The sequence below is a fragment of the Meles meles genome, chromosome 10 (assembly GCF_922984935.1).
Source record: "Meles meles chromosome 10, mMelMel3.1 paternal haplotype, whole genome shotgun sequence".
Taxonomy (NCBI): Eukaryota; Metazoa; Chordata; class Mammalia; order Carnivora; family Mustelidae; genus Meles; species Meles meles.
Genome location: NC_060075.1, coordinates 57,247,039 through 57,264,746, shown reverse-complemented (window position 1 = coordinate 57,264,746; position 17,708 = coordinate 57,247,039). Strand labels below are relative to the sequence as shown.

The following is a 17,708-nucleotide window of genomic DNA, read 5'->3' as shown; positions in this document are numbered from 1 at the left end:
TTACAGTATCCCCGAAGCTCATCCTTGTATGGTTTTCATGAATCTGCTTGTGCTTCCCAATGTCTTCCAGAATCCTCCGTCAGTAGCAGCTCTCCAGGGTCTGGTCCCAGCTCACCAAACAAGGGGCCGGCGGGAAACGTTACTGAAAACGACACCTCGGTTTTGCCACCTACTCCTCATGCTGAGGTAAGACTCTTATTAGTTTGGTTCTTTTAAAAATTAGATCCTCGAATAGCCCTATAAAACAAAGTGATATTTCTGAAGTATAAAGCCACCTGTTCTTAGTTATTTTTCTTATAGGCTTATCGTGTATGGAATTGAATTAGGCTTGATCTTATTTACCGAGTTTGGATGACAATTACGGTTTGGAAATAATGAAATGTAACCCTCAAAAGAAAAAAAAAAAAAAAAAAAACACTCTTGGGGATGCTGAAGTTATGCTGCCCAGCAGTTGTACAACTCAATAGTGTTGGGTTTGGTTCTTGGTTGTTCTGGTGGGGGTAGACCCAAAAGAAAGTAAAAAAAGACTTCGTGCAAACCTCTCAGAAGAACAGCCTAGCAAAGTAGGTTTTATCCATTTGCCCTGGAGAGTAACAAAACAATAATTGAAGTATTACAGGTGAGGAACATAAGGTTCTACTGAGCAAACATTAGCAGAGGACCTACTAAGTGCCATTTATTTATTGCCATTATCCATTGCCAATGGGAATGTAAAATGCATAAGATATGAACTCTGTTCCTGAAGAATGAAATGTTAAAGGAAATGGATCTGATTGTATGCAGTCAACCGTTACAACATTTGTTTTTCAACACCTAATTCATGGAAACTAGTGATACAAGAATAGTGAGGAGCACCTGGGTGGCTCAGCAGGTTAAAGCCTCTGCCTTTCGCTCAGGTCATGATCCCAGGGTCCTGGGATCGAGCCCCTCATTGGGCTCTCTGCTCAGTGGGAAGCCTGTTTACCTCTCTCTCTCTGCCTGTCTCTCTGCATACTTGTGATCTCTGTCTGTCAAATAAATAAAATCTTAAAAAAAAAAAAAGAATAGAGAAAGATAAATTTGTGCGTCAACAAGAATTCTTCTGTATAGTTTTGGTATTAAGCTAAGCCATGGCAGCAGTCTGGAAATAGCCATTCTTAGGGAATCAACTGTTTTGAAGACACCATCAATTGACTGAAACTCTTGTTTTTTCTTTTCTGTCATTGTAATCCCTCCTTACCATGATTTGCTCAATGCCGGGAAACTTGTACAATAACTTCTCATATGTAACTGTAACGTGTTTCTTTCCTTATATTTGATACAGTCGTGGTAACTTAGGGTTGAAAGAGACTGATGAAATCTCTGATTCTTGCATCACCTATATTGCTTTCCTGATGTGTAATTATCAAACTTTTGCTAGCATACTTCTACTTACAGGGAGCTCCCTTTACTGTTTCCTGAGACAACTCAGTTGATATGAGAGAGTTCGCTTGACAGAAATGTCTTCTGTACATTATGCCAATATCTGTGTCTCTACAATTTCATATACACATACACTTATAACAAATTATTTCATATACACACACTTATAACAAATGATTTCTAAATTGTAAAATTACCAGGCCAAAATATAATTGAAGGCAGAAAACCAGAGGTTATTTCTGTTAAGTTAAGGGCTAAAACCAAGGAAGTCACTTGCTCTGAGAAGATTCGCGTAGTTCGATTTTTTTTTTTTTAAGATTTTATTTATGTATTTGACAGAGAGATCACAAGTAGGCAGAGAGGCAGGCAGAGGGAGAGGGAGAAGCAGTCTCTCCACGGAACAGAGAGCCCAATGTGGGGCTCCATCCCAGGACTCTGGGATCATGACCTGAACCCAAGGCAGATGCTTAACTGACCGAGCCACCCAGGGGCCCCTGTATAACTTCAGTTTTGAGTTTTGGTTTTCAGGGCCTCACAATACTTGAGATAGAAGGCAAAGCTCAGTACTGACCAAAGAGGCTAATCTAACACGAAGTTAAGCTGGAATTTCAGAAGCTCATGTCTACACTATGTTGGTGAGTCCCTCACCCCACCCTCAGAAGTGTCTGGATGCAGACTAGAGCAGGCACAGGGTTTCTCCCTGAGAAGTTTTAACCAGAAGCTTGTCCTTGCATGGAGTGATAGCCCAAATTTCTGTAATTTCAAACTGTTATTTTGGTTTAAAGTGCCCCAGATTTGTTAGGGCTTGTAGGTGTCTGGAAAAGCAAATATAAATCCTCTCTAGAGGTATATACCTGCATTCTAGATTTCAAAAATTTCCTTCAATTTTCCGAGGAAAATGGGGAGAAGAGATAGACATTCTCTTGCTTATGATCAGCTTTCAGCTACTTAAAGAGTAACAATTCAGACCTCAACATTATCTCCAGATCCTTCATCTATTTCTTGTTTTTCATGGTTTTCTTTCTCTTTTTCATTATCCATTCTAAAACATGATACCAGCTAGCATAAGTACTTCACATTGATTGTGGTCAGAGATGTAAGTGGGATTCTTGGACTATTGGTTATAGGTATTGTATTTCTGTTAGTGCAATTATATGTCAATATTGGTCAGTTTTCTGTGACCCTTTAGTCAGTTTCCAGGAAAAGAACAACTTCGTCAGAGGCAGTTCTAAAAACTTTAGATTTCCATTGCCTCTCAGTTTGAAGAATGTGATTCTCAGTAACAGCGGAAACACTAAAGGGTCTGGATTCTAAATCAGCTCTGGATGAATTCTGTGGCCCTGGAAAAAGAAATGTCACATTAAACTACATTCAATAGCATGTATGATTCTTAGAAATGCATTGTTAGGGCTGCAAGGTGCAGAAGATCACTTAGAATATCTGATAATATTTTATTAGGTTCAGAAACAACAGTACGGGTTCTTGATCAGGAAAGCATAGGTAGTAAAAGTATATTTTATAAAGGTTAAGGGTGTGATAACCACAAAATTTAGTATGATGATTACCTCTCTGGAGGGACCAAGGTGGGGAGGGTGGGGAGAGACATGGTTTGTTACTAAAGAGAAAGATATATGTATTCTTTCATTATAAATACACATCTATGTATATAGTACTTAGTACAACACAGAAGAACAACCAAGAAATATATATTTCTGAGATTAGAAATAAATGGCAGGGGCACCTGGGTGGCTCAGTGGGTTAAGCCTCTGCCTTCAGCTCGGGTCATGATCTCAGGGTCCTGGGATCGAGCCCCGCATCGGGCTCTCTGCTCAGCGGGGAGCCTGCTTCCTCCTCTCTCTGCCTGCCTCTCTGCCTACTTGTGATCTCTGTCTGTCAAAGAAAGAAAGAAAGAAAGAAAGAAAGAAAGAAAGAAAGAAAGAAAGAAAAAAATGGCAAAGGGGAGATTTTTCTCTTTACTTCAAACTTTTTATGATCTATTGTATTGGATATCCCAGATCATGAGATCCTATCTTTAAATTTCAAAATACATTAGAGAATGAAAATTAAAGGAATTTGTTTATGTTGTTTTAATCTATTTTTTATTCCTAAAACCCTCACTGTCACAAATAATCTGTTTAGAATGCCCTACCTTTTCATCTACTTACTGACCATTCTGTTACTACAGACCTTTCCTTCCACCCCACCAGTAAGGGGGAAAAAAAAACAACACACACACACAGAAGGAAATGTGATTTAATGGAGTTTGCAAGAGTAGAGGTATTTCTTCAGGTCAATGACAGGACACTCACCTCCAAAGCTGGAAAGACTAGTTCAAAAGCAAGCAGTGACTTGCTTCATAATGAATTAATTGTGTGCCTGAACTATGATCCAAAAGGCCAGGTGGGCAGACCTTTATGCACTGATGGGTAGCCTCTCTGTGGCCCAAAACAAAAAATTCAGTCCTGATGGCTAACATGTGGTTTTCTGCTGCATTGCATTTACAGAGGTCTGTAATGTAATTCATGGTGGAGAGCTAAAGAGACAGCAGAATTCAGACTTCGGAAACTTTCAACAAATTAATATCCTAGCTCTGTAACACAAAATGCTTGTACCTAAACTAGAAAAAGAGGAAAACAAATATTTTCTGCCAATTCTTGATTAACTGTCATTTCAGATTTAGTAAGAGTTTTACAGACATCTTCCAAGATTCACAATAGTGTGTAATTTCGTATCAACAGAAATAGTTTTAAGGCGTGAAAAAATATACATCATCAACCGTACTTTGAAAAGCCAAGCTAGTTTCACACTTCACCATTTACAAAATCGGCATATTCTACCATCTTCGGTTAAATAACACCAGTGAATTTTCATTTTTAAATAGTTCAACAGTGTACATTTGTATGAACTCTTTATTCTGTGACCTGTAAGTAGAAAAGCACGTCACCTAATTCTTCCAGAGCCTGTGAATGGGATTCTACTCTCTTTAACTGCTTAGGAAAGAGGAAAGTAAGGCTGTCTCAGGCTGGTGTTGAGGCTTCGGCAAAAAGAACATTTTTAGCTTATAATTCACATGTCCTGCATAACATAGCTGGAGGTGAAGACAGATAGGAGGAGAATCTACTCCTAAGTCCCGGCTGAGGAAACAGTACAGTGAATTCAAACATATGGGTCTTCCATTCGGAAGGCTCCCCAGGAACCCGGCTCCGAAAGCAGCTACTTTGTCCTCATCGGTTACGTCGCTAAACTTGTCCCTGACCTTAGATTCCTTATCTAGTGAACAGCAGTCATGCCTCCTCCAACAGCGTTGTTGTAAGGAATCAGTGTTGGGAAGGCGGGTGGTGAATTGTGAAGTGTGAAAGGAGTTCATTTTCTGTTGTTGTTATCAATACTGACTCTTAGGAGGGAAAACTCATTAGCATGTTTGTCTCCAAGCCAGCGAATCACATGTGAGAGCGAGTCTCCATCTGCTCCGACCACTTCTGTTCCATCTCTTCTATTTCTTGCATATGCTCAGTCCTGAACTCGGATTGTTGGAGCTCCTTGTTTTACTCATTTGTAAACTTGGTTGGGGAGCCGAAACCTCAGGAGTTTCTATTTCCAGCTCCAGTCAGAAACGTCTTTACCTATCTAGTTACTTTATTGTTAATACTGTGGGCCTGTGGCTTCAGATGTTTCCACGAATATCAACACCATTATTTTAGATTCCGTAGATTTATTTGATAGTTATGTTAACAGTAGCCAAGCAGCTGGTTTATTTCTATTTGAACATTAGTGGCTGGCTCTGCTAGGCTATTTTTTTTTAAATCATATTTTTTTTTCCCAGCAGATACAAATGATTTTTTAAAAAGGATTCTAATAATAAGGTTAAGTGCTCTGAAATCGTCTGAAATGTCAGTTATTTTGCCCCAGCTCACATGACTCATCTGCCTATTGTTTCGTAATGGCTGTTGTGACATTTGCTGTAAATGTTATGCTCCGTTCTGCGTGGGTGTAGAGCTAGGGTTTTCGATGGCAGAAAATAAAATGCTTTCCCCCATCTTTGGGGAGAAGAGGTTGCTATGACAGAAGAATCATTTAGGAGGAATAACATGAGTCAATATTGTAAAGCAAGACCTTTAATGAGACCTTCCGCAGTGCTTTTTAAATAGAGAGGGAGCCCTGTCAGATGATAATTTCTTGTCTCCAGATCATTTCATAGTAGTACATCCTTGGATGTTCAGCAAAAATAAAAACTTAGAGATTTAAGTTTCTGAAAAATATTCTGCATCACGTGGAGCTGTTCATTTTCTATCGGCTGTCTGAAAGGACAAGAGAAAATGAATACTACTTAAAAAATTACAGTGAAAAGTGTAAGAAGTATTTTAATGATTGAGATTTCTTTTTGTTTGTTTGTTTGGAATTCTTTCTTAGTTTTTGTTTGTTTTTTTTTTTTTAATTTTTAATGTGGCTCTCTCTCTTTTTTAAGTCTAATTTGGGGATCTGGGGCCTTTTAAAGCTGCAGAACATTGGGGTTTACAAGCCTGTCTTCCTGAATACCAGCCCAATACACACAGGTGTTGCCTGATCATGCGAGTCAGACGTGCTTCTCTTTCAGGCCCAACGAGCCGGCATCCAGGGAAGGTGGGCAGCGGGCCAGTCACAAGCCAGTGAGCGGTAGAGCTGGGTGCAGGGCACTGAGACCACACTTCCTTTCACCAGTCCCGACTGCCCCTCACCAGAACTCTGTAGATAACTGACACTCTTTTTCTAATGCTTGTGCATACTGTAGGTTAATTTGGAACATGTAGTAAATTTAAAATTCTATATTCATTTTTTATATGAGCTTCTTAAAAAGTAGGTGAATATTTACATAACTAGTGTTCTATCAAAGTCATCTGTTGACTTGTCTTCAGAGTGAGAAGAGTATTCTTTTTCCCTCCCTCCCTCCTTTCCTTCCATTCTGTTCCTCTCTTCCTTCCTCTTTATCTCCTGTCCCCACTTCCATTCTCCTTGTCCCCATAGGCAGTCATTCTCTTCAGTATTTTTGTTTGTATGCTCTCTACATCATAGGCATTTTCTGCTTTGTATCCAAGAATTTTAGTGGGTATAAATGGCACAGTGTCATCAGTCTTATTCCGTTTCTTATTTTTATCACTAAGCATATGTTTTTAGACCTAGTCACGTCATTATGGATGCAGATACCTAATAGTTTGCTTTTAATCATGGTAACAATCCATGGTGGCCAGTGCTCCATCGTACCTGTCCATTCTCCAGCTGGATGCCCCAGTGGTCTCCAGTTCTCACCCATCACTAGAAACTGCTTCAATACATACTCATGGACATCACCCTAAATGATGACGAATGAGAGCTTAAGGAGAGAATTTCTTGAGGATAAAATTCCCCGCAGAAGAATTCTGGGGTCACGATATATAGCGTAACTATTTCACTGTCCTGAATGATTTGCCAGAATTGCTATACCAGTCTGTAGCCCCACCAGTGATATGTGGTGGTTTTTACCTCTCTAAATCCCAGTGACATTGGAGATTTTGTGTTTTTCTAATTTTTGTCAGTATTCTTTTTGTCAGAGATTGAGTCTTTTCATTGAAATGAATAGCTTCCTGATTTCAATGGCAAAATGAATAGCTCTATTGAGAGACGTATAATTGTTCAATATATTTTATTTATCTGAGTTGTAAATATTATCCCTAAGATGGGCTTCCAGTTGCTCTGATAGTGAGAAAACAGTTTAAAGGTCATTAATGAGATGTGAGTAGGTCTCCCCTGACCCAACACCTCACTCAGTCATATTCCTGTTTTCCACATTATGCTCCCTCTGGTGCATCAAAGCCTGATATAAAACTGACACCCTGCTTGGTGCCATTGAAGTTATTGAACTCTATTCTAATTATAGTAATGATCACAGGTCATAAGAGTTTGTTTTCTACTCTTCTGTGCACCTAACTAGCACACGAACTTGGTCCTGTAGGACATCTTTGTACGTCTTCCAACCAGTGCCACATTGCTAATCCAGCTGAATCGTTATTGGTTAATTGTTTCATGGATGTTAAATGATAGTCAATGTCTTTAATATTTCCATTTTATCTCACTACAACAATAGCTTCTGATTCTGAAAAATCTTTAGATTAAAACCATCCTCCGCATGTTCTAAGATGTAAAACATTGGCATTTTAGCACAGCTTTAATTTAAGGGCTGGATCAGTTTCAAAACTGCTTCCTGAAAAAAATCGTGGCTTTGCCTGAAAATGCTTGTGACCTCACCACAATGCTAAGGTGGGGTAACTTTCCAGTCTTGTAAGAATTCTGGTCAGGATCCTTCATTTTCTCAGTGAACTGATATCTCTCACCACCTGTTCGGCTAGCTTTCAAGTGTGTCCACACTCTTTTGGTAGTGTAGATAAAATACAACTCAAGGTTCTGGCTAAGAAAACCTAACCTGGAACAGATAGACTATGCTGATCGAAAAGCTATATTGAGGAAAGTTGTATGTAAAGAAGATAATTTGAGGAAAACATTTTTTCAGGTCTGTGAAGTCATTTGTGGTTCTAGTCGTCCTATGAAAAAGCTGTGCCTGTTGCCTTGTCTGTAATTGAAGGAAGTAAACTAAATAATGTCCAAGTCCCTGAAGTTCTATGGGAACAATACTATACCAGTTAGTCCCTGTGGGAGGAACCAGCTATGTACCAAGTGAACCTGGGGGGACGCAAGACTTCCCTTGTTTCCTCAGGAATTGTCTCCATGACTTGAAGACTCTCATGACTATAGAGTAACTAGGGCTTTCACTTCCTTCTCATGCACTGGTTCCCAGTGGCACACATTTATTCTTTTCCGTTAGCCTCAGGATATGATTTTGCTTCCTCTCCTCCTCTAAAGCTTCCCCCGCATCCATACTTTTTTTTATGGTTCCCATATCCTTCGGTAGTGGTGGCAGAGAAGGCTGTGTAGCTTCTACACCAGTACCTGACAACAAGTCTTGGTCAGTTTAAAAGTTATATTGCTGATCCCAATGGGAACCAGAATTAAGAAAATCACTCAGTTTCTTCATAACTGAAGCATAATGAGAGCCACAGAATGCCTATGAGGAATGGGTTAATGTCCAAGAAGTCCCTGGCAGAGGGCTTGGCACACAGTAGGGGCCGAAAATCAGTACACTGTTAGAGGGAGTGGAGCCACTCAACTGCGGTATGAAACTTCAGGAGTTTAATCCTATAGTAAGAATATTCCCAAATGTCTTCACTTTTGTCAAAGCCCACGTGAGCAGCTAGTCCGCTGCTGCTGTCATTACATCCAAGAAGAAATATTTTTCTTACTTTAGTGTAGGTTTGCTTCCTGGGATGCAGTGGGAAGATACTGCAGAAAGTTCATTCTGGGAAACAACTCTTTCGTGAGGCTCGTGGTGTGGCTTTGGTGCCATTCCCACAGTGCATGTCCAGTCTCGGTGCTGTGATAAGCAGATACAACCTGGAATGAATATTATACATGACTTGAAGTGCTTGTTTTTCCACATGTATTTCTCTTCTCTGAAAACAGATAAGTGAATGAAGTATCATTTTATTGTAAACTACTATTTGCTACTAATAAGCTAGTTAAAATATTTTTTACTTCCCTCAAACATTCTTTTTGTTCAAGCATATATTCCAAACTGGAAATTAATGTTAAAAGCATATGAGTGTAAGCAAAATAAAAGCTTGCCTTTTTAATTAGAGCAAATAGGCAACTGCTACTCAGAGCTCCTAAAGTCATGCAATCTCACTGTAATGATAAAAGATCTTCTCTAGCAATCGTCATTCAGTGGCGTTTTAGACAACCTTAATTTTGTAAAGGGTTGCATCTAAAGTCAGTGTAATGTTAAAGGTTTCAATATGCCTCTTGGTGTTCATGCACAAATATCTGACTTTCTTTTGAGAAAAAACAAAATCTGACTTAGCTTGGAATTCCAAGTTGCAATGAGGAAAAAAATCTCCTTTAACCTTCTCTTATTATGTTAAGGCTACGACTCATCTCCAAACAAACGTATGATTGAGGTGATGTTTTGGAATAACATCCTGTGTTTTGGTGTCGCATCATTCTTCAGTGACATTCTGAGGTTGCATTGTATTAGCACATGATACTTTCCCCAGTTAATTGATATCCCAGGTTTGTCCAGGGGAAAATCTACAGCTCCCCCAAACATGCTTGACAAGTTATTATATTTACTTTAGTCAAAGCCCGTGTGTGCAATATCCCTCTTGGAGGTGGTCTATTATTGGAGTCCCATATGCTTTTTGTTTGGGAAGAAAGCAGTCACTGTGTCATACTGTTACATGGAGTATTCTTTTTCAGGGATGTTGTTCCCTTGGGGACCATATCAGGCCAGAGTTCCTTAGTCTAATAAGACCTTTGTACCTCTTATTGTATAAGAGTTCTGGGAGGGAAGCAAGAGTTAAACAGAAAATGTAATTCAAGCAACCATATTAGGCCACATGTGGGAAAACATGACTCTTAGTATTGGATTAAGAAAAGGTATTTGTTGTAAAAAGGACTGTGATGCCAAAACATTCAAGGTATTTTCAGGGTAAATGAAGTCTATTGTGGCACAGGGAACTCGTAACATTTTAGCATTTAGCTTAGCTTCTGAATATGAATGATCTACACATGCACCACACGGAGTTGTCTATTCATAGATTTTATATTTAAAAAACCATGCTATTAATTATAGAAGTCCTATATGGTGACATCTAATCTAAGATTTTCTTGCATGAGTGTTCCCATCAGTAAAGTGATGTTTAATCCATATAAAGATAATGATTCTAGCAGTATTAGATACATACTCATCACTCAGTAATACAAAAATACACCTGTAAGAATTAGTCACTTTAATTGTTGTACTTACCAATTGATGGTAGATGGACTATGGTTGATAAAGGCAGAATTTTAAAAAGAATTTTGCACACCAAACACTGAAGCCCTTTCTTTCAGATTCTGTGATTAGGTCTAATGAGCACAGTTTTATTGTAATTTTTACATGTAACTTTCAGATACAGAAATCATAAAATAAACAATTAAAATACTTCACTATTTTGACAAATTATGATAATATAAAATCTGTTTTCTGAAATGTGAATATTTTACGATAAATTTTATGATATAATAATGTTTTGAGACTCTTTTCATTTTTTTCTAACAGCAAATGGTGTCCCAGCAACGCATTCTAATTCATGAAGATTCCATGAACCTGCTAAGTCTTTATACCTCTCCTTCCTTGCCCAACATTACCTTGGGACTTCCGGCAGTGCCAACGCAGCTCAACGTGAGTCATTACACAGTGACCTGAGGGATACTATCAGAGGGAAACTCTTCTTGCATTTCTCATATACTCAGACTTCAGGGAAACTTGGTAGAGTTCGCTTCTCCTAGAATTCACGCACTTCACTCTGAGTTGTGCAGAGACGTTCAGTTTGATTTCAAATTAAAGAATTACACTGGTTCCACAATGTCTAATATAATTAAAAATAGTAACCAGCATTCATATAATGTTTTATAGGTTTTAGAAAAGAAAGCACCTCCAGATCTATTACCTTAGTACCTCTGCACAGCCGCCCCAGAAACAGAGATTACAGGCCACATGTTTACTGAAGAAGTAGCTGAGACTTGGAATACTTAAAAACCCAAGGTCACAGAGCCATTGAGTAGCAGTCCTAAGACTCAACCCAGGCCAGTATTGAGAGGCATAGCTTCCAAAGCAAAGCAGCATATGTTTATAGAATTTATTTTGTGAATGACTTTATTTTTGGAATTTAAGTTATGGACTCCGTGGTACTCAGGAATACATATCTGGAAAACCTCTCTAAGAGCAACATTAAATTCTTCCCAGGAGAATCAGAGTGAATCAATTACTTTAAAAGTCCTGACATCTGAAATAGGATCTCTGGGAGGTAATTGTCCTACTAGCAGAAGATAGCAATAGTTATTTTACACATATTCCCCCAAATAATATAAATTTTAGCCATTGTAAAAGATTTGTACTCTTTCCCTGGAAAAATTCATCTGTGAACTGAGAGTAAATTAACTTGTACTTATATGGAAGTCATGTGATACATTAGGTTTAAAGAGAAATTTATTTCAACCCTTGGCACCAATTTTGTCAGACTTTAGCAGTCAAATTCACATCTTCTACAATATGCCCACACCAGGAAATTTTTAAAAAGTTGACCATTTTGTGCCTCATTTGTTTTCAGAATTTAAGTCCTCTATATGGTGGGCTAATTTATGCACAAGCACACCTGTACTGACATTTTTAAATTATAAATTTTATAATTGAGTTGAATCCATATTAGGTAATCAGTCTAAGAGATATCTGGTTATATTTCATATTTTTTATAGAGTGGAATGTTATTTTACATGATACAGTAATCTTACACCAGTGAGGAAAAAGCAGGATTTGGATGTTGTTTTGTATCTGGAATTGAAGATGAAAGGCTTAAGTAAACTGATTTCAGTTACCCCCTGGAAATTTCACGTGAAGCATTTGTAAATGGTTGGTTCTCGTGAAAAGAAAAAAAAGGAATTAGGGATGAAGCTGAACATAAATATTCATGGATGATATTTCCACATTTCCACTTACTAAAAATTAGTTTTTCTTCTATTCTTCTGTTTCTTATTCTTCTGATGATAAGCAAATAGTGACACAAAAGCTTCTTATGACACATGAATAAACATTTTATTTCCACCCTTTTCTGCATGTTCTAAGTCATTCCTACCAGCTAACACAAACATACACCACTTTTAATGTGGTCAGAGAGAATTTTTTTCCCAAAGGACCAAGTACTAATGCCAGACCATTTAATGTTTCAATGGTAATACAATTTGGTACCGTTGGATGAGTAAACCAATGTGGTTTGGATTGAAGTTTCATTTTTCTTTGCTTCCATTTTGGTGTGGATGAGGCCATCACAATTAATTTTTCAAGCTTAGCATTGCTTTGGCAAAGGGATCTCTAATATTCCATTTCCCCACTGAACAGTGGGAAATTTTTTAGGAAAAGAAGCCAGGAGAAGGAATCACTTCTAGATTAAACATTGCATTGACTTGCCATGTGACTAAGACAAACCATTTACCTCTTTGTCCTTCAATTTCTCCATCACTGAAAATTGCTTTGCTTCCCTGGTGCACAGCAATTTTGAAAGATGAAACATGAGTTTTGAAAAGAAACACACCACATAATTTTGAGGTATTAGACTTCTGCTTTTGTGATACCAAAATGACCTCCATTCATTAAATTCTTTGAATAGGATAATTCATTATTACTATTGATGATATAATTATTATTACCTTATTACTGTGTTATCATACATTTCACGTTCTTAATAGCATTTTTATTTGATCTAATTTCACTTGTAGTTTATGTTATTAAACAAAAGTATCTGAAGTGTCATTTTCAATATTTAGAGATTTGGGGATCTGTTGTGAATTAATACAAAATACATGTTTAAGTCAAAGTCCTGCATATTTTATATAACCTTTCATTGGGTTGGCTGAAGAATTTTATTTTAAAAATTAAATATTGGAACTCTATAGCTCTGTGAGCTTATTAGAGTAATTGCTCCTTTTGCTTGAAACTCCAGAGCTACAGACAGTTTTATCTCCACTTCTTCACTGCTACGATAGAGTCATTAGTTTAGCGATTTGAATCCATTTTACATTGCCAGTATACCTTTTTACTTAAACAGCATGCTAAAAATTTTTTTAAATAAACTTCCCAGTTATAAAGCCTAAAATTAGCATCATTTTCAATGTGGAAAAGAAATCTTTATGTTCAGTACAGCGGTACTCAATACTAACTTATCTCCAATACTCCAATAGTTAATCAATCAACTCGATTTTTATTTCTCATCCATTAATTTGGTTGGTTTGAAAAGACACACTGTTAGGCAAAAGAGGAGGAGGTGATTAAGAGGTACAAACTTCCAGCTGTAAAATAAGTCACAGGGATGAAAAATACAGCATAGGGGAATATAGTCAGTGAGATTGTAATCAGTTCGTCTGGCGGCAGATGGTGACAGCCCTCATCAGGGTGAGCACATCTGGTATACGCAGATGTTGAGTCACTATGTTGTACACCTGAAATGCGGGTAATATTGTATGTCAACTACACTTCAATTAAAAAAAAAAAAAAGAAGGAAAAAAAAAAGACATGCCGTTATACATTTTCCCTACTCAGCTATCAGTCAGATGGGATCTTCTTTTGGGTGGAGAGAGGGAGAATTACGGAATAAGAAACTCCGCTAATGCTGTACAGACCTAGTGGGTGAAAGAGGATTACCATCTCTGTTACTTCTTGACACAGGCTTCGAATTCACTCAAAGAAAAACAGAAGTGTGAGACCCAGACGCTCCGACAAGGCGTCCCTCTGCCTGGCCAGTACGCTGGCAGCATCCCAGCGACTTCAAGCCATCCCCACGTTGCTTTAGAGGGAAAGCCCAATAGCAGCCACCAAGCTCTCCTGCAGCATCTCTTATTGAAAGAACAAATGCGACAGCAGAAGCTTCTCGTGGCTGGTAAATAATCATGGCATCATTCGCGGATCATTTTAGGGCTTGATTTATCCGTGATCTGGTGTAAGGTCTTTTTAGCTCAAGACCCTCCTAAAGATTAAAAGTGTCACACAAGGGTGTCCCCGAGACTTGGTCTTGTGGGAAAGGCTACTTTTCCTATTTATTCCTCTAGACATGTGGTGGGGGGAAACACCACACCTTATTTAACCTTCATACATATGGAGGCAGATGACTGGTGAGTCACCAGTCAAGTGCTTACCTGTCTCATATTCTGGCACTTCTCCCTCCATCCCCTACAGCCTAGCTTTCTTCTGATGTGTGCCCGGTAGAATCACTAGTTTTCTTTTTTTTTTTTTTCTTTTTTTTTTTTTTTAAGATTTTATTTATTTATTTGACAGCAAAGATCACAAGTAGGCAGAGAGGCAGGCAGAGAGAGAGAGGAGGAAGCAGGCTGTCCGCAGAGCAGAGAGCCCGATGCGGAGCTCAATCCCAGAACCCTGGGATCATGACCTGAGCCGAAGGCAGAGGCTTTAACCCACTGAGCCACCCAGGCGCCCAAATCACTAGTTTTCATCACATTCATCTCCTATATCTATTTTCTGTGGGTTTTTGTTTTGTGTGTGTGTGTGTGTGTGTGTGTGTGTGTGTGTATTCCTAAGCAAAATTGTACATATGTGTACATGTATATATATATTTTTTTTCAGGTGGAGTTCCCTTACATCCTCAGTCTCCATTGGCAGCAAAGGAGAGAATTTCCCCTGGCATTAGAGGTACCCACAAATTACCCCGTCACAGGCCCCTGAATCGAACCCAGTCTGCACCTCTGCCTCAGAGCACGTTGGCTCAGCTGGTCATTCAGCAGCAACACCAGCAGTTCTTGGAGAAGCAGAAGCAATACCAGCAGCAGATCCACATGAACAAAGTAAGCCCCCAAGTCAAAGTCAGGAGGTCACAACCACCAGTGGGGAAAGTGGGGTTCCCTTCTCTGGTCGGGGCACATAGGAGGAAAATGTCGGTATCTCTGCATCATTGTCGACAGGAGATTGCCATCCTAGCCCTGGGGACAGCCTCACAATATCAGTATTTTCACCCTCATTACATTCACAGCATGTTTGTAGTAACATTGAGATAACTGATTGGTGAGGGCTTCTATGATTGAGGACCTATTTGAATTCAGAAACGCATACAGGCACATGAGTGCAGAGCCCCATTTTTTGGTTTCATAGAATAGGCTTGGGGCAGAGTTGAAGGTGGTGGATTGACAAATCAGAAAGATCGCGCAGGTGCAGGCAGATACGACAAGGTGAGCCCACAAACGATTTCTCAGCAACTTGTATGTATTCGTGTTCTATTTATTTTTTAGCATGCCCTACTTTATTCCAAACTGCGTTTGAAGGAACTTCTCAGAAATGTGTGGTAATTTTCTGGCAGCCTTATTGTGGCCAAGTGGGAAGCTGATGTCTGTATCACACCACATCCTTAGGCGCTCTCCTGCTGAGGCAACCACAAAGAAACAGTGATTACACTATAACAATGTCAGGCAGACCAGGCCTGTAAAACATCTTCTGTGAATTCATAAACAAACTCGTCTACTCAGTTTAGACACTACCCTCCTCTGTGACAGGTTTACAAAGCCAAGTCTTCTCATTCCTGGGCATGTTATTGTCATCGTCATCGTCGTCGTCCCGAATAGCATGATTCTATGAATAGCATGGTTCAGATCCTATCCTTTGTTACTGTATCATCTACAAGTATCCATAGAGGTATGATTATTAAGAAATACCATTCTGTTTACTAAAGGTAGCTAAAAATTGGCTTACTGTTGAAGAGCTTTATTGCATTGTGACAGAAACAAAGCAATGCCTCATGGGCAAAGGTCTAATCACCCTTCTAATAGCAGTAGGAGAAAGGGGTTCTTCATCAGATGCTCACTTTACTGCAGGCAGGGCAAGAGGTTTTCTCTTCTCACAGGGCAGAGCCAGGAAGGGAGCTCGGGCTGAAGACCATACAACTGAACAGCCCAACCCTTTGCTGCCTTCAAAGATGATGTGGTGGGGGTGGGAGTGGGCGCTGGCAGTGGATGGCCATGGCCACTGCCTTTCATGCCGCCTCTCACTACACTGCACATGGCAGTCCACAATACCACATGCTCTTTATATATCATCAGGTTGATGCTGTTACTGCTACAACATTTCTCTAAATTTATCAAATTATTTTGTACCAAGGCAGTCTCCCTGGAGGAGACCAGCTTCCTTCTTGTAAGAGTGGCCTGGTACTCGTTGACTTGAATGTGACTCTGTGTATGTTGCTATATTGTGGTAGAGTTCAGCTTGTTTGTTTTGTGGTCTCTCAGCACTACTTAAAACTACTACGTATTTACTACATAAATTTACTACACAAATTGTCCAGTGACTAATGCGAAAAATTTATGAAGGAAGAAAAATTGGGAATCCTACCTTTTGCCTCATAATATTTTGTTTTGTTTTGTTTTTTGGGTTTTGTTTTTGTTTCTTGTTTGTTCGTTTTGTTTTAAAGAGAGAGAGAGAAAGAGAGAGCAAGGGAGCATGAGCAGGGGAAGGGCAGAGGAAGAGGGAGAAAGAGAGAATATTAAGCAGGCTCCATGCCCAATGTAGACCCCAGTGCGGGACTCAGTCTCATAATTCTGAGATCATGACCTGTGCTGAAAGCGAGAGTCTGATGCTGAACTGAATGAGCCACCCACCCACCCCATTGCCTCATAATATTTTGATCTGGAATAAAGTTCATTAGATTCCTAGAAATACTTTACAGAATATTTTGGAATACATTATTTCAGACTCTGTGGTATGCTGATAACAGAATCTTTATATTTTAGTATCACACTTGAGATTTTGACAGGCGGATGCTAACCTCAGTCACATGGAAGAAACCAAGATGAAAAACAGGCATTTGCATTGAGCAATGAGAAAAGCAAATCTTATCAGAGACCTTCTCCCATGTGGAGCTGATTCCTTGGAATCTGTTAAGAATTCTTCCCAAAATTAGAAACAAACCTATACTTTCAGGTACATGTTTGTACAGTGGTTTGATTATTAAATCTTGTCTTAATTAGGCAAAATGAAGTCCAGAAAACTTCAAAGTACAAAGCTGATCTTTATATATTAACCCCTCTCAGCTTGGGTGTTTAGATTACTCAAGCAGGTCTCTTGTTGGCTGTTCTCCAAGTATGTATTCCATATGTTTGGTCCAATGGCATATGCACATTGGGTATTCTCCAGATTTTGAAAATATTTCACCTGCCCTCAATTGTCTAAGGGAACAGAAAACAATCTTATTAAAGAAAATACTAAATTTCTGTCCCTATTCTGAAGTATTCACAATAGAATTATCAAGAAATGAATTGTTGCTGCTCTCCCTACCCTATGAGGTGATGAAAACATTTATTTCACATTATGTGAGGGCCATAACTTAGATGCCAAAACCAAAGAGTTTCTGTATGATCATATATTTATGTACACTCTAACCATTTTGAGTGACCATTAATGAGAAATAACCACAGAAACTTTAATTTATATCATTTTTTTCCTGGTATAACACGTGAAACTGTATTGAGTCATGTCAAATTAGAGCCAAATAGTTGGCATCATAAAAACATGGTCCCTGCTCTTGAGCAACTTACTATGGCAGGAAATACATGCTCACATAAAGACATAGGTGTGCAGATGACGTATTTGAAAATGTCCTTTCTGTTTGCTCCCTCAACTTTTTTTATGGTTCTTTTTTTAAGATTTGGAGAAG

At 38.9% G+C, this 17,708-nt stretch overlaps 1 protein-coding gene across 5 annotated transcripts in view; it reads left to right on the top strand.

Annotated features, from left to right (window-relative positions):
• The window catches only part of HDAC9 (histone deacetylase 9), a 927,746-nt gene that overhangs the window by 529,660 nt on the left and 380,378 nt on the right, over positions 1–17,708 (top strand). For all 5 annotated transcript variants that reach the window (XM_046020993.1, XM_046020997.1, XM_046020994.1 and 2 more), the window contains 4 exons: positions 71–186; positions 10,565–10,687; positions 13,724–13,934; positions 14,636–14,853. In XM_046020993.1, coding sequence (XP_045876949.1) covers positions 71–186; positions 10,565–10,687; positions 13,724–13,934; positions 14,636–14,853 — 668 coding nt within the window. The remainder of the gene's footprint in view (positions 1–70; positions 187–10,564; positions 10,688–13,723; positions 13,935–14,635; positions 14,854–17,708) is intronic.